Genomic DNA, 20,420 nt, shown 5'->3' with positions numbered 1-20,420 from the left:
GGAGCGCCCGCCGCGCCGCGCGTCCTTATCAATGGGCTGGGCGGCTTAGCGCGCGGCCACCTCTTCCGAGGACGAGGAGTCCTGGGGCTCGCCGCGGGCTGGGTGGCCACAGCCATGGCTCGTCCGGACACGGCGGCCGGCCGGGGCCCCCGCGGAGGGCGCTGAGCTCCCGGACCGGGGGTGCGCACAGGACGGGCGGCCGTCGAGGCGCTCTCCGCGCTCCCCACCCCACCCCCGCCCCGCGGGGGACGCGCCGGGCACCATGCGTCCCCGCTTGCTGCTGTGGCCGCGGCCGCCCCTGCTGCTGCTGCTCGCCTGCGCTGCGCACACGGTGAGTACCGCTCCCCTCCGTGGGTCCCCAGATCTTCCGTGGAGGAGGGGGAACCCTGACACCCCGTTCCCCCCCTCCCCCAAGGATCATCTCTATCGCCTCCTCTCCAGATAGCCTCCTCCCCCGGAGTAAAAACGGCAGGTGCGCCCGGCGAAGGCAGCCCTAAGGTAAACCCCCTCTCCCCTCCACGCCATCCCCTCCCTCCAGGCTGTGCCCCGACGGAAACTCTGAAGGCGCCCCTAGCAGTGCCCATTGTGCGCTGGGCATTCTGCCTCCGTTATTTCATCTCTACCTCCTGATGGGTTTTCCAGGTTGGTAGTGTCCCCCTCTCTTTACGGACGAGGAAACAGAGACTCTAAGAGGCCAAAAATCTTGCCCTAGGAAAATTTGATTGGAGCTTATGTCCGTGGGTCCCAAAGCCTTGACATTCTCTCTCTCTCTCTCCCTCTCTCTCTCTCTCTCTCTCACACACACACACACGCACCCCCAGGGCTGCAGAAGGGGAAACCTCAGAAAGTTCTGGCTGGAGCTGCCGGCTCTATGGTGGGACCATTAGCAACTCCCTCCCTCCCCTTTGGGATTTGGCTCCCTAAAGTCTGCATGTCTGGGGTGTCCTGGGAGGAGCTGATCTCCAAAAACCCGGTCCAGAGAAAGGCAGAGTGGGTGGCTTGTTTTCCTTTCCCACAGGAATGCCTTGGAATCCAGGGCTTCTCCCACTGGGATCTGTACCCAGACAGCCAGGATGGAAGGAATGGGGAGGGGTGGTGGGGTGGGGAGTGGAGGGGGGGTGCAGATTCCAGAACCACTTCTTCCCACCAGCATTGCAAACTGGCCTTTAAGGCCTCTGTCCCAAGAAACTCCCCAGGCAAAGTACTTGGGGACCCAATTTGGAGTCTCCAGTCTCTGTCCTGGGTGAGTCCTTCCAGGTGTCCAATGACCTTGCCTTCTTGTAGTCCTCTCCTGTTTGATTATAAGAAAACCCTTCACTCCCAGAGCTGATGGGAGTGTTGACACTCAGGAGCTGCCCATCCAGCAGCTCCTTGACATTCTAGCAGCAGTAGTATGGAAAAGTAGAATTTGGGACTCTCGTTCCCAGCTCCCTTGTAACCCTGGAGCCTCTTCTCACCAGCGGCAGGGCCTGGTGGTTGGAAGGTGCTAGAGCAATAGTACCCACTCACTAATCGGGACCCCCAATTTGGGGAAGGGCCACCCAGGACCCTGGGGATAATTCAAAGCCTCTGGGTGTGCTGTTATTCAGTGCCCAGGGATGGGAGGGGTAATAGCTTCTTCCTCATCACCTTCCCCACCTCCTTCTTAAGTATTTGCAGTAACCCTGAGGTTGTCAAAAGAAATCAACAGGTGGTTGGGCTTCAGGACTGAGGTTCAACCTACATTTTTAGTCTCAAGGGGCCCCCAGGTTAGGAATAAGCAGAGGGGGAAATGAGAGCTTTCACTTGGTTTGAGTCTTCAGTGTGCCTTGGAAAGCTGCTTCATGATGCTCTGGTCCAATTCCCTTATTTTACAGATGAGCGAACTGAGACCCACAGAGAAAAGAAAGTTGCCCCAAATCAACAAGTTAGCTGTAGAGTTGGGACTAGCAACCAGATAGCTTGATCCCGGTCACCCAGGGTGCTCTCCCTTACGTCCTTTGTCTTTACATGACATTTTCATACACTCATGTCCTGCCTTGTATTATCACAAGATGGTTTCCTGTGTATAAGTCTTGGTCTTCTGGGTATTTTATGGGCTTATCCAGACCTGAGGTCTCATACTTCTTGGCAAGAACTCCTTTAATAAACAAGAATGGAACTGACCTACTTTGTTTGGAGTATTTCCCAGGCTTTGAAACCCTGCTTACCTTCTGTTTCTTTGTCTCTGAGTGGTCGGACATTTGATTTGGAAATTTAAGGGCATTCAAACAATTTTTTATTTATATGGGGCCCCCGCATTGTGTGAGATCATAGGCGTCTTCCTAATGGGGCATCATTAGGCCAAACTGCTTATTACTGCTACCCACCTTCCCCCCTTGCCTTTCCATATAGGGAAGTGTCAGGAGGGTCCCTTGCAAATGGAAACCAGAAAGTGATGATGGCTGAAGGGGCCAGCTTTCTGAGACCGCCAGAGGAAACATGGACCACACCCCCCTTTGCTATCCCACCCCCATGAATCTCATGAGGACTTCTACCTGGAAGGATGTTGAGATTATTCACTAGCACATCTGTCCTCTTCCTCCTCCCCAATACACACACTTTGAGATATCTTATTCATCCTCTATCCCTAGAGCCTGTCTCAGTGTAAGAAGGAGCTCAATGAGTGTGTGTTGGTTGAGTGAATGAGTGAGTGAGTGAATGAATGAAGTGACGACATCCAAAGGGAGTGTCGTAAGCTATGGCACTTTCGTATAGCACCAAGTAATAAACAATGACATCTTGAAGGTAACCCTTGCTTATAAAATTGTACATAACCGTGTCAAGCCAATGAAAAACAGTCACTCAAGGTAGGGCTTTTTAATCCGTGGCATCTGGCAAACTGCCAACTCGATAACCATAGTGAGTTAAGTGGGGTGGAGAGGGTTGCCTTTTCCTTCAAGTGGGGTTTCTTAACTTTGACACTGTAACCCCGGATATTAAATCTGGGCTTTCGGCAAGGGGTGCCAGGAAGGGAGCTAGGTCTTCCCCCGGCATGGAGGAAGCCAGAGGGAAGTACTAATGAGGATCCGGAGGACAGAGGGGGAGTCACAGAATTCTTTGTCTTGGGGGACTGTCCTGTGCATTGTGTGCATCTAGCACCATCCCTGGCCTTTACCCACTAGAAGCCAGGAGCACCTGTCCACGTTGTGCCCACAGAAAAATGTCTCCAGACATTACCCGATGTCCTCTGGGAGGCAGGGAGGGCAGAACTGCCCCTGGTCGAGAACCACTGCCTTAAAGGTTGTCCTGTTTCAGGGGAAATGCATGAGCAGAACTAACAATAGGGGTCAATTGCATGTTGGATTCAGGGGAGTGGGCTTGGTGACAAGGAATCGGAGCCAAGGTCCCCGATGAACACCCACTTGCACACAAAATGACTTGTGCTGAGAATGGGCTTGATCTTCTCCAGCCTCCCTCCCTGCTCTCCCACCTCTCTCCCTTCCATCTCAGTGAATGGCTCAGAAACAGAAAAGGTCCTGGCTTGGGGGTCTGGCACATGGTGCTACCACCTCCAGGGGCTGACAAGCTCGGTGGCAACCGGGCGAGCAGAATTTTAGGAAGACCTGCAAGGGTCACCTGAGGAGCTGGCTATTGACAACTCTTCAGAGGAGACTCTCTGGGATTTTTTTTTTTTTTAAGATTTTATTTATTTATCTGACAGAGGGAGAGAGAGAGAGAGCGCGCGCACACAAGCAGGGGGAATGGAAGGCAGAGGGAGAGGGAGAAGCAGGCCCCCTGCTAAGCAAGGAGCCCGATGTGGGGCTCGATCCCAGGACCCTGGGATCATGAGTTGAGCTGAAGGCAGATGCTTAATGACTGAGCCACACAGGCGCCCCTGGGATTTTTTATATCCCTGAAAGATCACCTTCTCATCTTCTGGGGAAATATTTGTGGATTTCTTTTGAAATTGCTACTATCTCTAAAATGAATGTGAACGAAGATGATGATGATAAAGGTGTCCTTTACTGAGCACTCACTTCACACCAGATACTCTGCCAAGTCCTTGCCAGCACCATCTGACTTTATTCTCATAACCCTCATTGTGCAGAGGAAGGAGCAGAGGCTCAGAGAGAGGTGAAGCCATTTGTCAGGGCCACCCACCCAGACACGGTGTGAGGACCCAACCCCAGGATTCCTAACCAGCACCCGCATCTGCTCCCAGAAAGAGGCCTGCGCTGGTTTCCGGTACCCAAAGGGCTGTCGCAAAATGCTCTCCCGAGCCTCAAAGTGACATTAATTTCAGTTTAATCTAATCGCTTTATAAAACATAAAACAAATACTGAATTACACACAGCGTTTTATTAAAGGGGCCAGAGATGAGCTTGGGGTCACAAAATCAATCAACCAGGCAGTACACTTCCCAGACTCCTTAGGGGGCTCCTTCTCTTAGCTTTGGCATCGCCTTTCTGCGCTCCCATGGAGCCCACCTCTCTCCACCCTGTCCCCATTATCCCTGCCCTATGGCTTCCTCCACGTCCAGGAAGGAGGGAGCACATAGCTCTCTTCCTGGCACCCGTCTTTGACAGCCCAGACTTCATAACCAGGGTTAGAGTTCCACCACCACGGTGGCGCCCTCCAATGTCCCCCGACTTAATCCTTGCTTCCCTGCCCTTAGTAAGCTGAGGTTTCTCACCACTGACCTTCACTCGGGCATTGGGACAACCTGCAGCCCAAGGTAAAATCCACAACACTCAGATCCTATCTACTTGCTTACATTACAAACAGAGGGCTGCTCAGTGTTCCTGTGGACTCCAGAAAATAATAATATCCTGGGGCTCAGCCAGCCTCAATATTCTGTGTCCGGCAGATTCCAAGGAGCATTCAGGGAAGGGACATCTCTGCTTGGCCTTGTCCTGAAGTCCCAGCCCACCATGCTGCCAACATTCCTAAGTTTTCCTGTCTTCTCCAGAATCCCCATATGTCAGACATCGATCCCTCACCAGTGGGCTCTCCCTGATGTCTATGTTCCTGATCTTACCAACCCCTCTTTCATTTTCAATAGACAGGCTTGCCTCCTATTTCCTGAGAGTCAGAGAATGAACTTTCTCCGACCAACATCTGGCTCTTTTTTTTTTTTTTTAAGATTTTATTTATTTATTTGACAGAGAGAGAGAGATAGTGAGAGCAGGAACACAAGCAGGGGGAGTGGGAGAGGGAGAAGCAGGCTTCCCACCGAGCAGGGAGCCCAGCGCGGGGCTCGATCCCAGGACTCTGGGATCACTACCCAAGCTCTCTGGTGTCTCTTCTTATAAGGACACTAATCCTATCAGATCAGGGGCCCACCCTTATGACCATGTTTAACCTTTGTTACCTCCCTCCAGGCCCTGTCTCCAAATACAGCCACACTGGCGGATAGGGTTTCAACATAGGAATTTGGGGGTGTCACAGACATTCAGTCCCTAGCATCATCTGAGTGGAAGAGAGGCACTTCTCCAGCTGGTGTGGCCAGTCCCTGCACCTGTGCTCCTAATCCTTCCACCCAAATCCATGGGCACTCCCATCCTGAGAGGACACAGCCAAGCCATCGTGCCCAGTCTTTGCCATTTTCCTCTAACCGTCTTTTCCCATCAGCTGGTCAACTTGCCCAAGTCTATCCAACCAGGTGGTAAAGAGCCCTCCCTCTGCACTCTGGGCCTTCCAAGCGCTGTTCCATCTCTGCCCCCTGACGGCCAGCTTCTGGGAAGAAGCATCCATGATGCTTGCCTCCACTTACACTGATTTCTTAGCCTGCCACCGCCCGCTCCCACCCCACCACCTGCTGAAATCAGTCTCTTGTGTGACTTTAATTTCGTTGTCTTCATTACATCCTTTTTGGCCCTGGTCCGACCTAGAGGGACCACATGATTTATGAGAGAGACGGGAGGTTGTCTGTAATGATGTCGAGATGGCAGGCATACACCTGACTGTCTTGGGCAAAGCGGGCATGGGACCCCTGCCTCTCGAGGTATCCCGTGCGGGACCCTCCCTCCTTTCCACTCCCCACTCCGTTGGCTTCTGCTCTTTACGGGCTTCTGATCGCCATTTGCCCTCCATCTTCTCAGTCCTGTAAGGATCTCTTGTCCAGGCTTGTCCTTGCTCTCCTCACTCTGCTCACTCTTACTGTGTGATCTTCCTCAGCAGTCCTACCTCATCATAAATCCAGCCTTCCAAACTCATCTTACCCCAGCTCCTAAGCCTTCTTCTCTTCTCTTTTCCTTGTTTTTCCTGTTCTTGAAACTATGGAGGCACCCAAACCAGCCTCGTGGGAGTCACACTGTCCCCTGCCCTCACCCCAACATTCAGTCCACGGCCTGCTGCTGCATAATCTGCCTGTTCACTGTCACATTGGGCCCTATTCTTTATGGGATGTTCTGGTGTTGCTGTTCTGGGTCCAATGACTCTCACTTCTTCCCGAAGCCGTGGAGCCACCTCCTGGAGGGCGGGTCCCCTGCCTCCACTCTTGGTCCATTATGATCTGGCTGCTTCCTTCGTTGTGTACTTCAGCTATGGCCTCTCCGGACCCCTCAAGCCATGAGCTTCAAGAGCAGGAACTATGTCCCATTCACCTTCGTGTCCTCAGTGATGAATCAATTGCTTGGCATAGAGTAGGTGCCCAATAAGTATTTGATGAAATTTTGCATTTTGAACTGGTTATTTGGTAATGAGTTTCCTCTTCTTAGTTCTCATTGTATAAACTAGCTAGTACCATGTCTCCTTTTATTTCCCCCTTGAAAAAATTCTTTTCCAGTCTAAGTTGGCAGGCAAGTGATTATATCATGAAGTGTGATTGGCAGAGTGATGTTGAGTCTCTTCACCTTCTTCGGAATCCAATAGATTTTCACTTTATCTCCTCCCAGATTTTACCTTTTCAGATTCAAGAGTCCAAAGTTAAACTAGTAGAACTCTCTCGACATCTTTCTTCTCTTATTTTGCTTAATTATTCTCTCTCTCTGCAGACTGAAGTTTTCTGTTGCTTTCTGAAGGACAGAATATGCTGCCCCATAGCTTTCCAAGAGTACATGCTTTAGGAATGGGAGAGATTGACCTTACTCCGCTTACAATACCAAATATCCAAGAGAGGAAAGCACATTGTCCCAATCTCGGTTAGGTTTTCTCCAAAGGTCTGATCATTGAAATGGGACTTCACCACACACCTAAGGGTGAAGGGGTCTTCCCAGAGAAGAGTTGTTGCCTAATAGGTTGAGCAGACACCTCAAAATATGTCTACCATCTGAGAAAATACCCCAAAGAATGGGACAGTGGAAGCTAATCACACAATCATGAAGCAACAAGTATGAACTTGTACCCTGTAGTGGGCCAGCCATGACTGGGGGCCAAGGTCAGTGCTGAAGTATCAAAGAGTGATACTTGTACAGAGACACTACTAGATACACAGTCTAAGAAAGATTACAACTTAAGTGCCTTTCTTAAAAAAAAAAAAATTACTAGAGGTTATTCCCAGCAAAGCCAAAACTGAATCTAAAATATGGGATACAGGGGTGCTGGCTGGCTCAGTCGGTAGAGCATGTGACTCTTGATCGTAGGGTTATGAGTTCAAGACCCATGTTGGCTATGGAGCCTACTTAAAAAAATAATAATAAAATATGGGATACAAAAAAGTGTAATTTACCCAGGATGGCAATGGGCAGATCAGTTCCACAGTTCTGAAACAGAGGATTTAGTCCAGAAAGTCGAAGACTCCTTGAAGTCACTTCCACAGAGGCTCCTTGGCAGAGCTGCTCTATTCAGGACCATGGAGTGCAACTATGCTATGCAAGGGATAAAGTGAAGGCCTATGAATTTTGTGATTAACAAGAAAAAAGAAAGTTAACTTAAAATTCCAGCAAAAGACAAAAGTTATATGAAAAATTTCATGATGCCAGTATTCTTTTTAAAGTTTGACATGATTGCAGCAATATTTTTAAAACTCCAGATGTAAAGATGGCCTGGACTCAAAATCTGAAACTGAAGAGGAAAGTCATGTAATGTGTCTTTTTGTTTGGTTAACTTAAATAATAAAGAAAAGTACCATTTAGTAAAATCCTTTTCTCTTATACTCTCTTAGTGAACTTATGAGGAATACATATTTTTAAGTGTACTTTGGTCCGAGATGCCATTTTTACTACGAAGCAGCATCCCATTCTTGGTACCAACTATTTTGGGATTTTCTGCTCAAAATATTTCACTTACGGTGCTAAATATATGTGGTTTTTCCTCACATTGACAACCAGTTAAACTCGCCAGACACCAGCTGGGTGTTCTAAAATTCAATTCAGGGCGCCTGGGTGGCTCAGTCGTTAAGCGTCTGCCTTCGGCTCAGGTCATGATCCCAGGGTCCTGGGATCGAGTCCCACATCGGGCTCCCTGCTTGGCGGGAAGCCTGCTTCTCCCTCTCCCACTCCCCCTGCTTGTGTTCCTGCTCTCTCTATCTCTCTCTCTGTCAAATAAATAAATAAAATCTTAAAAAAAAAAAAGTAAAATTCAATTCAGTTCTGGGGCACCTGGGTGGCTCAGTTGGCTAAGTGTCTGCCTTTGGCTCAGGTCATGATTCTGGGAGTCCCAGGGTTGAGCCCCAGGACCAAGTCACAAAAGTCACACGCCCCCTGCTCAGCGAGGAGCCTGCTTCTCCTTCTCTCTCTGCCCCTCCCCTGGCTCGTGCTCTCTCTCTCAAATAAATAAATAAAATCTTAAAAAAAAATCAAATTCAATTCAGTTTTGACTCTAACCACCTGGAATCAGCACAGACCCTGTGGGCTAAGGACACAGTCCACAAGACCACTTCTACTTTAGATGCCAATCATGAACGTGGGTCACCCGTACTTCCGGCTGATCTGCTGCTGTACATCGGGGATTCCCATGACCTCCTCCTTTCATTCGGTAATTTGCTAGAAGAACTCACAGAACTCAGGAAAGTACTTTACTTGCCATTACTGGTTTATCATAAAGGATACCACTCAGGGACAGGCAAGTGAAAGAGATGCAGAGGGTGAAGAAGGGGGAACATGGATGCTCTCCAAACCCTCTTGTGTAGGGTATTTATGTAGGTTTCATTACATAGGCATGATTGACAAAATCACTGACCATTGGTGACTAACTCAGTCTCTGCCCTCCCTCCCATCTCCTGTGGTCAGAAGGGAAGCTGGAAGTTCCAATCTCTCACCCCATGGTTGGTCTTTCTGGTGACCAGCCCCCATCCTGCAGATATCTAGGGGCGCCAGCCACCAGTCGTCTTATCAGCATATACAAAGTCACTCATCACTTTGGAGATCCCAAGGGTCTTAGAAGCTCTTGTATTAGGAACTGAAGAGTAAGACCCGATATTATAACAAAAGATGCCTTTCTCACCCCTAATGCTCAGAAAATTACAAGCGTTTTAGGATCACTAGGCCAGGAACCAGAGATGAACACCAAATATATATTTCTATTATATTTGAATGTTACATTAGGACATCCAGTTTCAAATGGCAGATAACCACAGGCGTTTATCTACTCTGTCCCTGGGAACATCCTTAACATGATAGTAAAGGAATCACAAGGGTACAAACTCACAAAGTCAAAGGGAACAAGATGATACAACAATGAAGCAGAGATTTCAAGAAATCTTTGGGAATGGAAAGCGAATGAAGTAGGGGTAGCATTGTGGGAAAAATACCAACCTACATGTGCGCACCGGGCAGAGGGGTGTCCGGTTGGCCTGCAGCGCCCTGGAAAGGCTCCGAGCAAGGAGGACAAACAGATCCTGACTGTGGGGACCCGCTCAGCCTGATTATTTATTGTGTAGCAAAGGCCACAAACTGTTCAGGCCCACGGTGGTTCTAAGGACCCCATTAGTGCTTCAAGCTTAACTGTGGCATTGAGCACAGCACAGGGACCTTAGCCAATGGGATTGTGATGGGGTTGTATGGCGACTGATGGCAGCTACACTGGAGGTGAGCATAGCATTAATGTACAGATTTGTGGAATCATTACATTGTGCACCTGAAACTAATGTAACAGTGTGTGTCAATCATACTTCCATAATATACATACATACATATATTATATACAATGACATATATGTGTGTGTGTATATATATATGTATGTATATATATACATATGGCATTAAGGAAGGCCTCCAGTGTGAAAGCAAACAAACAGAAGGGAAAGAGGAAATATCCACCATGCAGAGAGGAGAAAAGGTCACAGGATTACAGTTAATGTCCTGAAATACAGTTCTTTAAAAAGATCTAGGGGCACCTGGGTGGCTCAGGCGGTTAAGCGTCTGACTCTTGATTTCAGCTCAGGTCATGATCTCAGGGTCCTGGGATTCAGCCCTGTGTCCGTCTCCATGCTCAACAGGGAGTCTGCCTGAGGATTCTCTCTCTCCCTCTCCCTTTCTCGCTCCCCCTCCTCGTGCTCTGTCTCTTCAAATAAATAAATAAATCTTAAAAAAAAAAAAAAAAAAGCATGCCAGATCTAAGAAGAAAGAGTCTGGGAAAGAGGCTGCTGGACAAAAGGAATCACCAGAGAATAAGAAAGGCTGCCTGGAAATTAAGTGTATGATGACAAAACATTTATTAGGAAACTCAACAGGTGATGTCAAGTGACACAATGGTAGAAGAGTAGAGGAAGGTGAAAAGACTAGAGGGTCCATCTGGGTTGTCCATTATTCAAATAATATGAATTCTAGGAAGACAGAATAGAGAAGATGAAGGGAGGAAGTAGTAAAATAAATCACATAACATTTAAAAAATTCCCAGACATGAAGAACACAAATCTTCAGATAGAAATGTCCCCAGAGTATCTAATGAATGAATAAAAAAAACATTTCTGCAAGGAATTTAAAAGCAACTAAAAACAAGAAAAATCCTGGGGCGCCTGGGTGGCTCAGTTGTTAAGCGTCTGCCTTTGGCTCAGGTCGTGATCCCAGGGTCTTGGGATCGAGCCCCGCATCAAGCTCCCTGCTCGGCGGGAAGCCTGCTTCTCCCTCTCCCACTCGCCCTGTTTGTGTTCCCTCTCTCGCTATCTCTCTCTCTGTCAAATAAATAAATAAATAAAAATCTTTAAAAAAAAAACAAGAAAAATCCTGAGTATTTCTACAGAGAAAACAAAAGTCACATACAAAAGGTTTGGAAGTACAGTTGGATTTCTTATAGATATTGGAAGAGAGAAGGAGAAATGCCTTCAAAATATGGAAGGAAATTTCTTTTCAACCCAGAATTCTCTGCCCAAATTTGATTAATTATCAAATTAATAGAAGCTTTTTCACTCCTGCAGAGATTTCAAAGTTTATCTCCCACATACGCTTTCATAGGAAGTGACTAGAGAATGTGCTTCTGCAAAACAAGGAAGTGAAGCAAGGAAAAAGATGTGGAATCTATGAAAGTGAAGTCTAGTCAGAAGAGTTGGGGAGAGGTACCCCAAACCACAGCCAGGCATCAGGTCCAGATTGGAGCTAGAGGAAGGAGGACCGGCAGGGAGGTCTCCAGAAGTAAAACAAATACCACTGTTGATAGATGTCTCTCGGAGCTGTTGGAGCACTTGGAAAAATTAGCCATATGTACATAGAACACTAATCAAATGAGAAAAACAAATTAATTATTAACGTCAGGAAAAACAATATGTACGAGAAGAGACGTAATCATTTTACATGGCTAGACTTAGCGGTGAATGATATTTCACAGTCAAAACAAGACATTATAAATACAGACCATTCATTTAACTAAAAATTAAATCAAGAGAAGTATATGTTTATATGGGGGACAGAAGTATATGTAGGGAGATTTAAAAACATCTAAATCTTTATCTTCCGTAACAGAGAGTTTTAAATAGTGTCTCAGATTAATAAGCCAAGAAATAGCAGTATAGGAATATAATATTTAAATATGGAGGGGTGCCTGGCTGGCTCAGTCAGAGAAGCATGCGACTCTTGATCTTGGGGTTGTGAGTTTGAGCCCCACGTTGGGTGTAGAGATTACTTTAAAAAAATCTTAAAAACAATATGGAGATTAAAAACAAAAATGAACAGCTACAAAGAGTTGAAATGGTTGCCTCTGGAAAGTAGATAAAGATTAGGGAAGGAAACTGCTATTTTTCATGACAAATTCCTTGGCACTCGTACAAGTAAAAAAAAAAAAAAACCACATATACACAAATACAAATTTTTTAACTGTTTAAAGGTAACTTCTAAGGACTAATAGCTCTTGTTTTGAGAACAATGTTAGCAGTTCTTTCATCTTCATTTGTCTGTTTCTCCTGTGAATTTTATGTATGTATGTATGTATGTATTCATTCATTTATTTATTTATAAAGATTTTATTTATTTATTTTTGAGAGGGACAGAGAGAGCACAGTGGGGAAGGGCAAAGGAAGAGGGAGAGAGAATCCCAAGCAGACTCAGTGAAGAGCGCAGAGCTGGACTTTGGGCTCGATCTCATGACCCCGAGATCGTGAACTGAGCCGAAACCAAGAGTTGGACAGTTAACTGACTGAGCCACCCAGGTGCCCCTTGCCTGTGAATTTTAAGTAAAATTATGTTTAATAATTATATAGAAATATACACATAAATATACATGCAGCTTCTTCCCTTCTCTAGGTTAATTTAGATCACAAGAGGGCTTGTTTCCCATTTATTCTCTCTCCAATGCTCCTACTGGGTGGTTGCTCCATTGAATACACTCCTCCCAGCCTCTCCCAGCACCCCGAAGGGTCCCCATTTTTTTTTTAAGATTTTATTTATTTATTTGACAGAGAGAGACACAGCAAGAGAGGGAACACAAGCAGGGGGAATGGGAGAGGGAGAAGAAGACGTCCCACTGAACAGGGAGTCCGATGCGGGGCTCAATCCCAGGCCCTGGGATCATGACCTGAGCTGAAGGCAGACGCTTAACGACTGAGCCACCCAGGCGCCCCTGGAAGGGCCCCTTTTCTTAATTGCTGGTCACCATATGGAGCCATGGGCTCAGTCCTTTCAGCAGAATGCTGCTGCTGGCAAGCCACCACAACACAAAATTATTTTGGTTTCTTACATTCTAATGGAAGGATCAAGGGAAATAGAAATGTGGAATGAGCCACTTCACACCCATCAAGATGGCTGTTATTAAAACAAAATACAAAAACAGGGGATCCTGGCTGGCTCAGTCGGTAGAATGTGCGACTCTTGATTTCAGGGTCCTGAGTTCGAGCCCCACATTGGGTGTGCCTACTTTAAAAACATACAAAGTAAAATAGGGGCACCTGGGTGGCTCGGTTGGTTAAACCTCTGACTCTTGATTTCAGCTCAGGTCATGATCTCAGCATAGTGAGATCGAGCCCCATGTTGGGCTCCACAATCTGTGGGGAGTCTGCTTCATATTCTTTCCCTTCTCTCTTCCTCCCCCTCTGCTCCTCCTCGTTTCTCTCTCAAATAAATAAATAAATAAATAAATAAAATCTTTAAAAATATATAAAGTAAAATAAAAAATAACAAGTGTTGATGAGGATGTGGAGATAACAGAACCCTTGTGCATTGCTAGTGGGAATGTAAAATGGTACAGCTGCTGTGGAAAACCATTTGGTGGTTCCTAAAAAAGTAAACATAGAATTACCACGTGATTCAGCAGTTCTGTCTCTGGGTATACACCCAAAAGAATCAAAAGCAGGGACTCAGATATCTGCACCCCCACGTTCATTGCAGCATTATTTACAATAGCCTAGAGGGGGAAGCAACACGAGTATCCATCAACAGATGAATGGAAGGACAAAACATGGTGTATACACAGAATGGAATATTATTCAGCCTGACAAAGGAAGGAAATTCTGATAGATGCTACAATGTGGATGAATCTTCAAAACATACTAAGTGAAGTAAGCCAGACATAGAAAAAATAGCGTATGATTCCACTTACATGAAATACCGAGAATAGGCAGATTTGGAGAGTCAGAAAGTAGACTAGAAGTCATCAGAGGCTACAGAAGGAGGGAAATGGGTAGTTATTGCTTAATGGGTACAGAGTTTCTGGTGTGATGTTGAAAAAGTTCTGGAGGGCGCCTGGGTGGCTCAGTTGGTTAAGCGACTGCCTTCGGCTCAGGTCATGATCCTGGAGTCCCTGGATCGAGTCCCGCATCGGGCTCCCTGCTCGGCAGGGAGTCTGCTTCTCCCTCTGACCCTCCCCCCTCTCATGTGCTTGCTCTCTCTCATTCTCTCTCTTTCAAATAAATAAATAAAATCTTTAAAAAAAAAAAAAAGAAAAAGTTCTGGAAATAGTGATGATGGTTGCACAACATTGCCAATGTACTTAATGCCACTGAATTGTACGTTTAAACATGGTTAAAATGCTAAATTTTATCTTATGTATATTTTACTCCAATTCAAAAAAAAGAAATGTAGGATAAGAAGAAAAAGCTAAACTGTCCTCTGATTATTATTTTTTTCCTGCAGTCTAAGGGAAAAACGCCAAGAAAGTTGAACTTGGAGCGATGTTCCCAGCGCAGGTGTCCTCTACATTTCTAACCTTGCTCCATTTTTCTTAAGAGTCCCCTCTTTGGGAGTACTCTTTTCTTGAATCCCCCAGATGCAAATCGCCACCTTTTGGGGGAAACTTCACTGCCTAAATGGTATACGTTGGCGCCGCCCTAGAATCTCTTTCCTACCCTGTGTCGTTCAGCTATGCTGCGTAACAATCAGACAACTCCGTGGCATACAGCGATCAGTGTTTATTTCCCTCTTTGTTTGCAAGTGAGCTAGGGTTTGATTGATCCAGGCCAGGCTCAGCTGGCTCGGCTCCAGCCCCCAGGTCAGGTTCAAGTCTGCTGTTGGTGTGTTATTCATTCTTCCAAGACCAGCAGGATACCCCAGGTGGCAGAAATGCAAGAGAGCAAGCACAGCTGTGCAAACATATTTCAAGCTTTTCTTCATATCAGATCTACCTAATATCCCAGGGACCAGTCACATGGCCAAGCCCAAGGCAAAGAAGTATACTCCACCCACCATGAAGTCATATGTATAAACTCCTATAGCGACTGAGACCAATAATTCTAATTACGATAATGCCTCTTTCCCTGTCCTTGACAGTAAACCTCCTAAGTCTGTTGAGTTATGTTGTCTCTAGTAATACCAAAAGGATGCAGTGGAATGTGGACATTCACAAGTGCAGTCCAGGATGAATTTTGTCCTCTGAATCTGGGAGGAGAGTCAAGCCTGAAGTGTTGCCCTCATCCCCATGATTGAATATGGGTGATCACCATATCCACACATGAAAGAGGGAGGCAGGTTTCTTTCCTTTTAAGGGCATAAGATAGCATTTGCACATGTGTCTTTTGTTCTAACCCATTGCTAGAACCTAGTCACGTGGGCATGCATTAGTTGTAGGGAAACTGGAAACTCTAGTCTCCAGATGGGCAACCATATGCCCAGTTAAATTCTGATTGCAGTAGGGCGCCTGGGTGGCTCAGTTGGTTAAGCGACTGCCTTTGGCTCAGGTCATGATCCTGGAGTCCCGGGATCGAGTCCCACATCGGGCTCCCTGCTCGGCGGGGAGTCTGCTTCTCCCTCTGACCTTTCCCCCCTTATGCTCTCTCTCTCTTTCAAATAAATAAATAAATAAATAAATAATAAATAAATAAATCTTTAAATTCTGATTGCAGTAGAGGAAGAGAAGAATAATTATTAAGGAGACAAAGAGCAGTGTCTTCCAGAGAGGTTATAACTGGAGGTAGGAATGGGAACAGAGACATAGAATGAAGTATCTACCTTCCTCTATATATTTACATATTATTTTTAAAGTTTCATATAATTTTCATAATACTTTCATGTATTCTTTTCCAGATTTTCCTCTGAAAATATGGTACATTGTACATCCTTACAATCATACTGTGTATACAACTTTGTGTCACGCTCTTCTCATTGAATATCATGGTGTCACCAGTAATAGTCTGTACTGCTGAATAGTCTTCTGAACTATCACGGATAATGGCTGAAACTATCACATTGAATGTAATTTCAGGATTATAGTATATATCATGTTGAATGTTAGCTGAGTGTTCCCTCGGATATTTAAATTGTCTCTTTTTAAGATTTATACTTTTAATTTTGAGATAATCATAGACCGTAAGAAATAATACAGAAAGATCCCCACCTCCATAGCCTTTTGTCAGTTTCTCCCAGGGATAAAATCTTGCAAAACTACCTAAAACAGGTAGTACTATAGTATTAAAACCCCAGCATCGACACTGATACCGTTCAGATACAGAACATTTTTATGACCCCCAGGGTCTTTCAAGGTGCCCTGTCAGTCACGGCCACTTCCCTCCTGCTCCTACCCCTTCCTTAATTTCTGCAACCGCTAATCTGTTCTCTATTTCTATAGCTTTGTCATTTCAAGAGTTACACAGATAGAATCATACAGTACCTTATGTAACCTTTTGGGATTGGCATTTTGCATTCGGCGTACTTCCCTGGAGATTCATCTAGGTTGGCACATGTATCAAAAGTTTGTTCCTTTTTATTGCTGAGTGGAGTTTCACAGTATGGATGCACCATCGTTTGTTTAATCATTCACCCATTGGAAGACATCTGGATTGTCTCAGTCTGGGGCTGTTATGAATAAAGCTGCTATAAATATTCACGTACAGGTTTTTGCATGAATATAAATTTTCATTTCTCTGGCATAAAGGCCTAGGAGTGCAATTGCTGGGTCATATAATAGTTGCATGTTCAGCTTTTGTAAAAGCACTGTGAACCTGTTTTCCAGAGTGGCCATACTATTTTACATTCCCACCAGCAATGTATGAGTGATCTAGTGTCTCCACAACCTCACCAACATCTATTGTTACTATTTTTTTAATTTTAGCTCTTATGATAGGAATACAGTGATAACACATTGTGGTTTCAGTTTGCATTCACTTAATAGCTAATAATTTCACGTGCTTATTTGCCATCTCTATATTGCCTGTGAAATGTCTCTTCATGTCTTTTATCTATGTTCTAACTAGATTTTTTGTTCATTTACTGTTGAGTTTTGAATGTTCTTTATAAATTCTAGATACTAGTCCTTTCTTGAATATGTAACTGCAAATATTTTCTCCCAGTCTGTAACTTGTCTTTTCATCCTCTTAATATGGTTTTTCATGAAGCAAAAGTGTTTTTAATTTTTATGAAGTCCAATTTATCCAGCTTTCCTTTTATGGATTGTGCTTCTGTTGTCACGTATAACCCTGAGAGTCTGTTTTTTGTTTTTTTTTTTTAAGATTTTATTTACTTATTTATTTGAGAGAGAGAGAGAGAAACAGCATGAGAGGGGAGAGGGTCAGAGGCCCACTGAGCTGGGAGCCCGATGTGGGACTCGAACCCAGGACTCCGGGATCATGATGTGAGCTGAAGGCAGGCGCTTAACCAATTGAGCCACCCAGGTGCCCCAAGTCTGTTCATTTTTTGTTTTTATTTATTTATCTGTGGATTATTTAATTTTTTAATTTTACTTCTAATTTTTTTATTTTAAAGATTTTATTTATTTATTTGACAGAGAGAGAGATAGCAAGAGCAGGAACACAAGCAGGGGGAGTGGGAGAGGGAGAAGCAGGCTCCCTGCGGAGCAGGGAGCCCGATGTGGGGCTTGATCCCAGGACCCTGGGATCATGACCTGAGCTGAAGGCAGACGCTTAACAACTGAGCCACCCAGGTGCCTCACTTATTTTTTTTTAAATAAAAAAATATTTTAAGCTCTAACACGGGGCTTGAACTCACAACCCCAAGATAAAGAGTCATATGCTCTACCGACTAAGCCAGCCAGGAGCCCCAAAGTCTGTTCATTTTTATTTTTGGTTTATTTTTTCTCTGTGTTGCTCACATTGAATGATTTCTACTCTCCTGTCTTCTGGCTCAGTGACCCTTTCCTCTGTCCCCCCCCTTCCCCATGCTACTGTCATTCTGTTGAGCCCTTCCACTGAGCTTTTTACTTCGGTTATTGTCTTTTTCAGTTGTAACATTTACATTTGATTTTTTTTACATCTTCTATTTCTTTGCTGAGACTTTCTCTTTTTGCTGAGGTTTGTGTCTCTACATTTGTTTCAAGTATACTTATAATTGCTCACTGAAACATTTTTATGATGGCTGCTTAACAATCTTTGTCAGATCGTTCCAGATCCCTGTCACCTCAGTGTTGGCATCAATGAATCACCTCTTTTCTTTCAGTGTGATGGCTTCCTGGTTCTTAATATGGTGAGTGATCTTGGATTGAAAGCAGGACATTTTGTATTGCTGTAAGACTGCGTCTTATTTAAGCCTCTCTCAGTTGGCTTTTCCTGATAGGGGAAGGGGGTGGGGGCTGCCTCCTTTCTGCCAGGTTTAAGTAGATGTCCAGCTAGCCCACTCTGCCTTACTTGATGCTGGCAAAGAAGAGATGATCTCCCCTTACTGCTGCGGGAGGGGTGGGAATATCAGCTCCCCACATGGTCTTATAACACAGCAGTGGGTAGGGTCTCATCACCACTGGCGATGGTGAAAGTCCTGAGTGCCCACTAGGCGCCTTCCATGTTTAGAGAACTTTCTTTAGCCATTCTTTTAGGGTAGGGTGCTAGCAACAAATTCTTTTAGCTTTCCTTATCACTTGAGAATGTCTTGATTTCCCTTTCATTTCTGGAGATAATCTTTTACTGAGTATAGGATTCTTTGCCTTCAGCACCTGTGACACCACCCCAGCGGGGAGATGGAGGAGCACCTTGTTACTTCTGGATTGGAGTGGAAGTCCAGTCTCCACTGACATCATGGGCTGGGGGGGATCTTTGTTAGCACACAGCAGGGATGAACGTGCCAACTTCCTACTTGGCCATCTGACACCGTCCTGGCCTGGAGGTTGGGGACCCATGTCACAGCCCGGGGAAGGCGGAAGTCCTGGCTCCCCAGTTGACCACAGTTTTTTCTGTGGTGTTTGGCTGTTGTAGGGCAGTTGTTGTCTGTACGTTTTCTGTCTTGCTACATTCCCTCTTTCCTGGTCCTTGGCTTGAGAGAGCAGGCTTTTATTGGGGGCTTTGTTTTGGTCTGCATCTGGCTGCATTTCCTTATTGCTAACTTCTGCAGCTCCGTAATGGGATATACAAGGAGAAAAGAAACTTCAGGGAACTCACCACTTGTTGAGTCATGAGGTCTTTAGCCAAAAGGTCTTTGCCTTCTCTCCACCTTCCAGAATCTTCTGATGCTTGTTTTGTATATAATGTCCAGGGTTTTTTGTACTTAACAGGAGTGAGAGGGAAAACATACATGTGTTACATCTTCCTGAAAGCAGAAGTCTCTTTGTTTCTTTTTTTTTTTTTTTTAAGATTTTATCCATTTGAGAGAGAGAAAGAGAGAAAGAGAGCATGAGAGGAGGGAGGGTCAGAGGGAGAAGCAGGCTCCCCACCAAGCAGGGATTCCGAGACTCCAGGATCATGACCCGAGCCGAAGGCAGTCACTTAACCAACTGAGCTCCCCAGGCGCCCTCTTTGTTTCTATTAAGCGTATACAGAATCCTTCTGTATAAATCTAAATCTTTTCCCACATATGGGATGGATTCCTAGAAGGAAAGTCAGTCGGCCAAAGGGTATGAACATTTTTGTGACACTCAAGACATGATGACAACACTTAAAAGACTGTACCTGTTCACACTATCTCCGGCAGTTTCTTGCCTTTTTAAGGATAATGTCAGTTTCAAAGTGGCACTGAATCGAATGTGTGCCTACTTGAGGTCCTTGGTAAACTGCAGGCCGCTTGCCAACCTGTAGGTGGATTTTTCCCCTGAAACTCTTCTACTGCCTCCGCCGAAAAGCCAGAGGGTGCTGGTGATGATGGGCTTCAGCAAGGACCGGGCGGAGCCCCGCGAGGGGACAAGGGCCCGAGTATGTGGGGCTGCATGCCGGTTCTCCTAACAGTGACTATATTCTTAGGGAAGCCGCTTGTTTCAATATAAGAGTCTAAATATAAGAGTCATCACAAGCAATGTGATGAAGTCATTAGCTATATTGTCAGGTGCTAGATGGAAAGAAACTAGGGGAGATGAATGGGGGAAGGAACGAGCATAGTATGATTTTTTTTTTAAGATTTTATTTATTTATTTGAGAGAGAGAATGAGACAGCACAAGAGGGAAGAGGGTCAGAGGGAGAAGCAGACCCCCCGCTGAGCAGGGAGCCCGATGCGGGACTCAATCCTGGGACTCCAGGATCATGACCTGAGCCGAAGGCAGTCGCTTAACCAACTGAGCCACCCAGGCGCCCCAAGCATAGTATGATTTTAATGCTGGGTGGGTACAGGCATTCCTGCAGCAGCTCTGTTGCTGATCACAGGCTCTGGGCCAGGGGGTGTGATGTGTGTGTTTCCTGGGGATCACAGACCCAGTCTCATGGTATCAGAGAGTCGGGGAGAAGAGGCAGTTGCTGACAGCTGATATATATATATATATATATATATATATATATTTTTTTTTTTTTTTT

At 45.5% G+C, this 20,420-nt stretch overlaps 1 protein-coding gene across 1 annotated transcript in view; it reads left to right on the top strand.

Moving 5' to 3' along the window:
* Positions 1 to 262: 262 nt before the first annotated feature.
* Positions 263 to 20,420, top strand: part of SCTR (secretin receptor) — a 75,169-nt gene continuing 55,011 nt past the window's right edge. The window contains exons 1-3 of the mRNA XM_035006547.1: positions 263 to 331; positions 442 to 498; positions 19,715 to 19,828. Of these exons, the coding sequence (XP_034862438.1) occupies positions 263 to 331; positions 442 to 498; positions 19,715 to 19,828 (240 nt within the window). The remainder of the gene's footprint in view (positions 332 to 441; positions 499 to 19,714; positions 19,829 to 20,420) is intronic.

Source organism: Mirounga leonina, unplaced genomic scaffold (genome assembly GCF_011800145.1).
Source record: "Mirounga leonina isolate KUSES-001 unplaced genomic scaffold, KU_Mleo_1.0 Mir_151, whole genome shotgun sequence".
Lineage (NCBI taxonomy): Eukaryota > Metazoa > Chordata > Mammalia > Carnivora > Phocidae > Mirounga > Mirounga leonina.
This window is presented reverse-complemented; position numbering and strand designations above follow the sequence as displayed.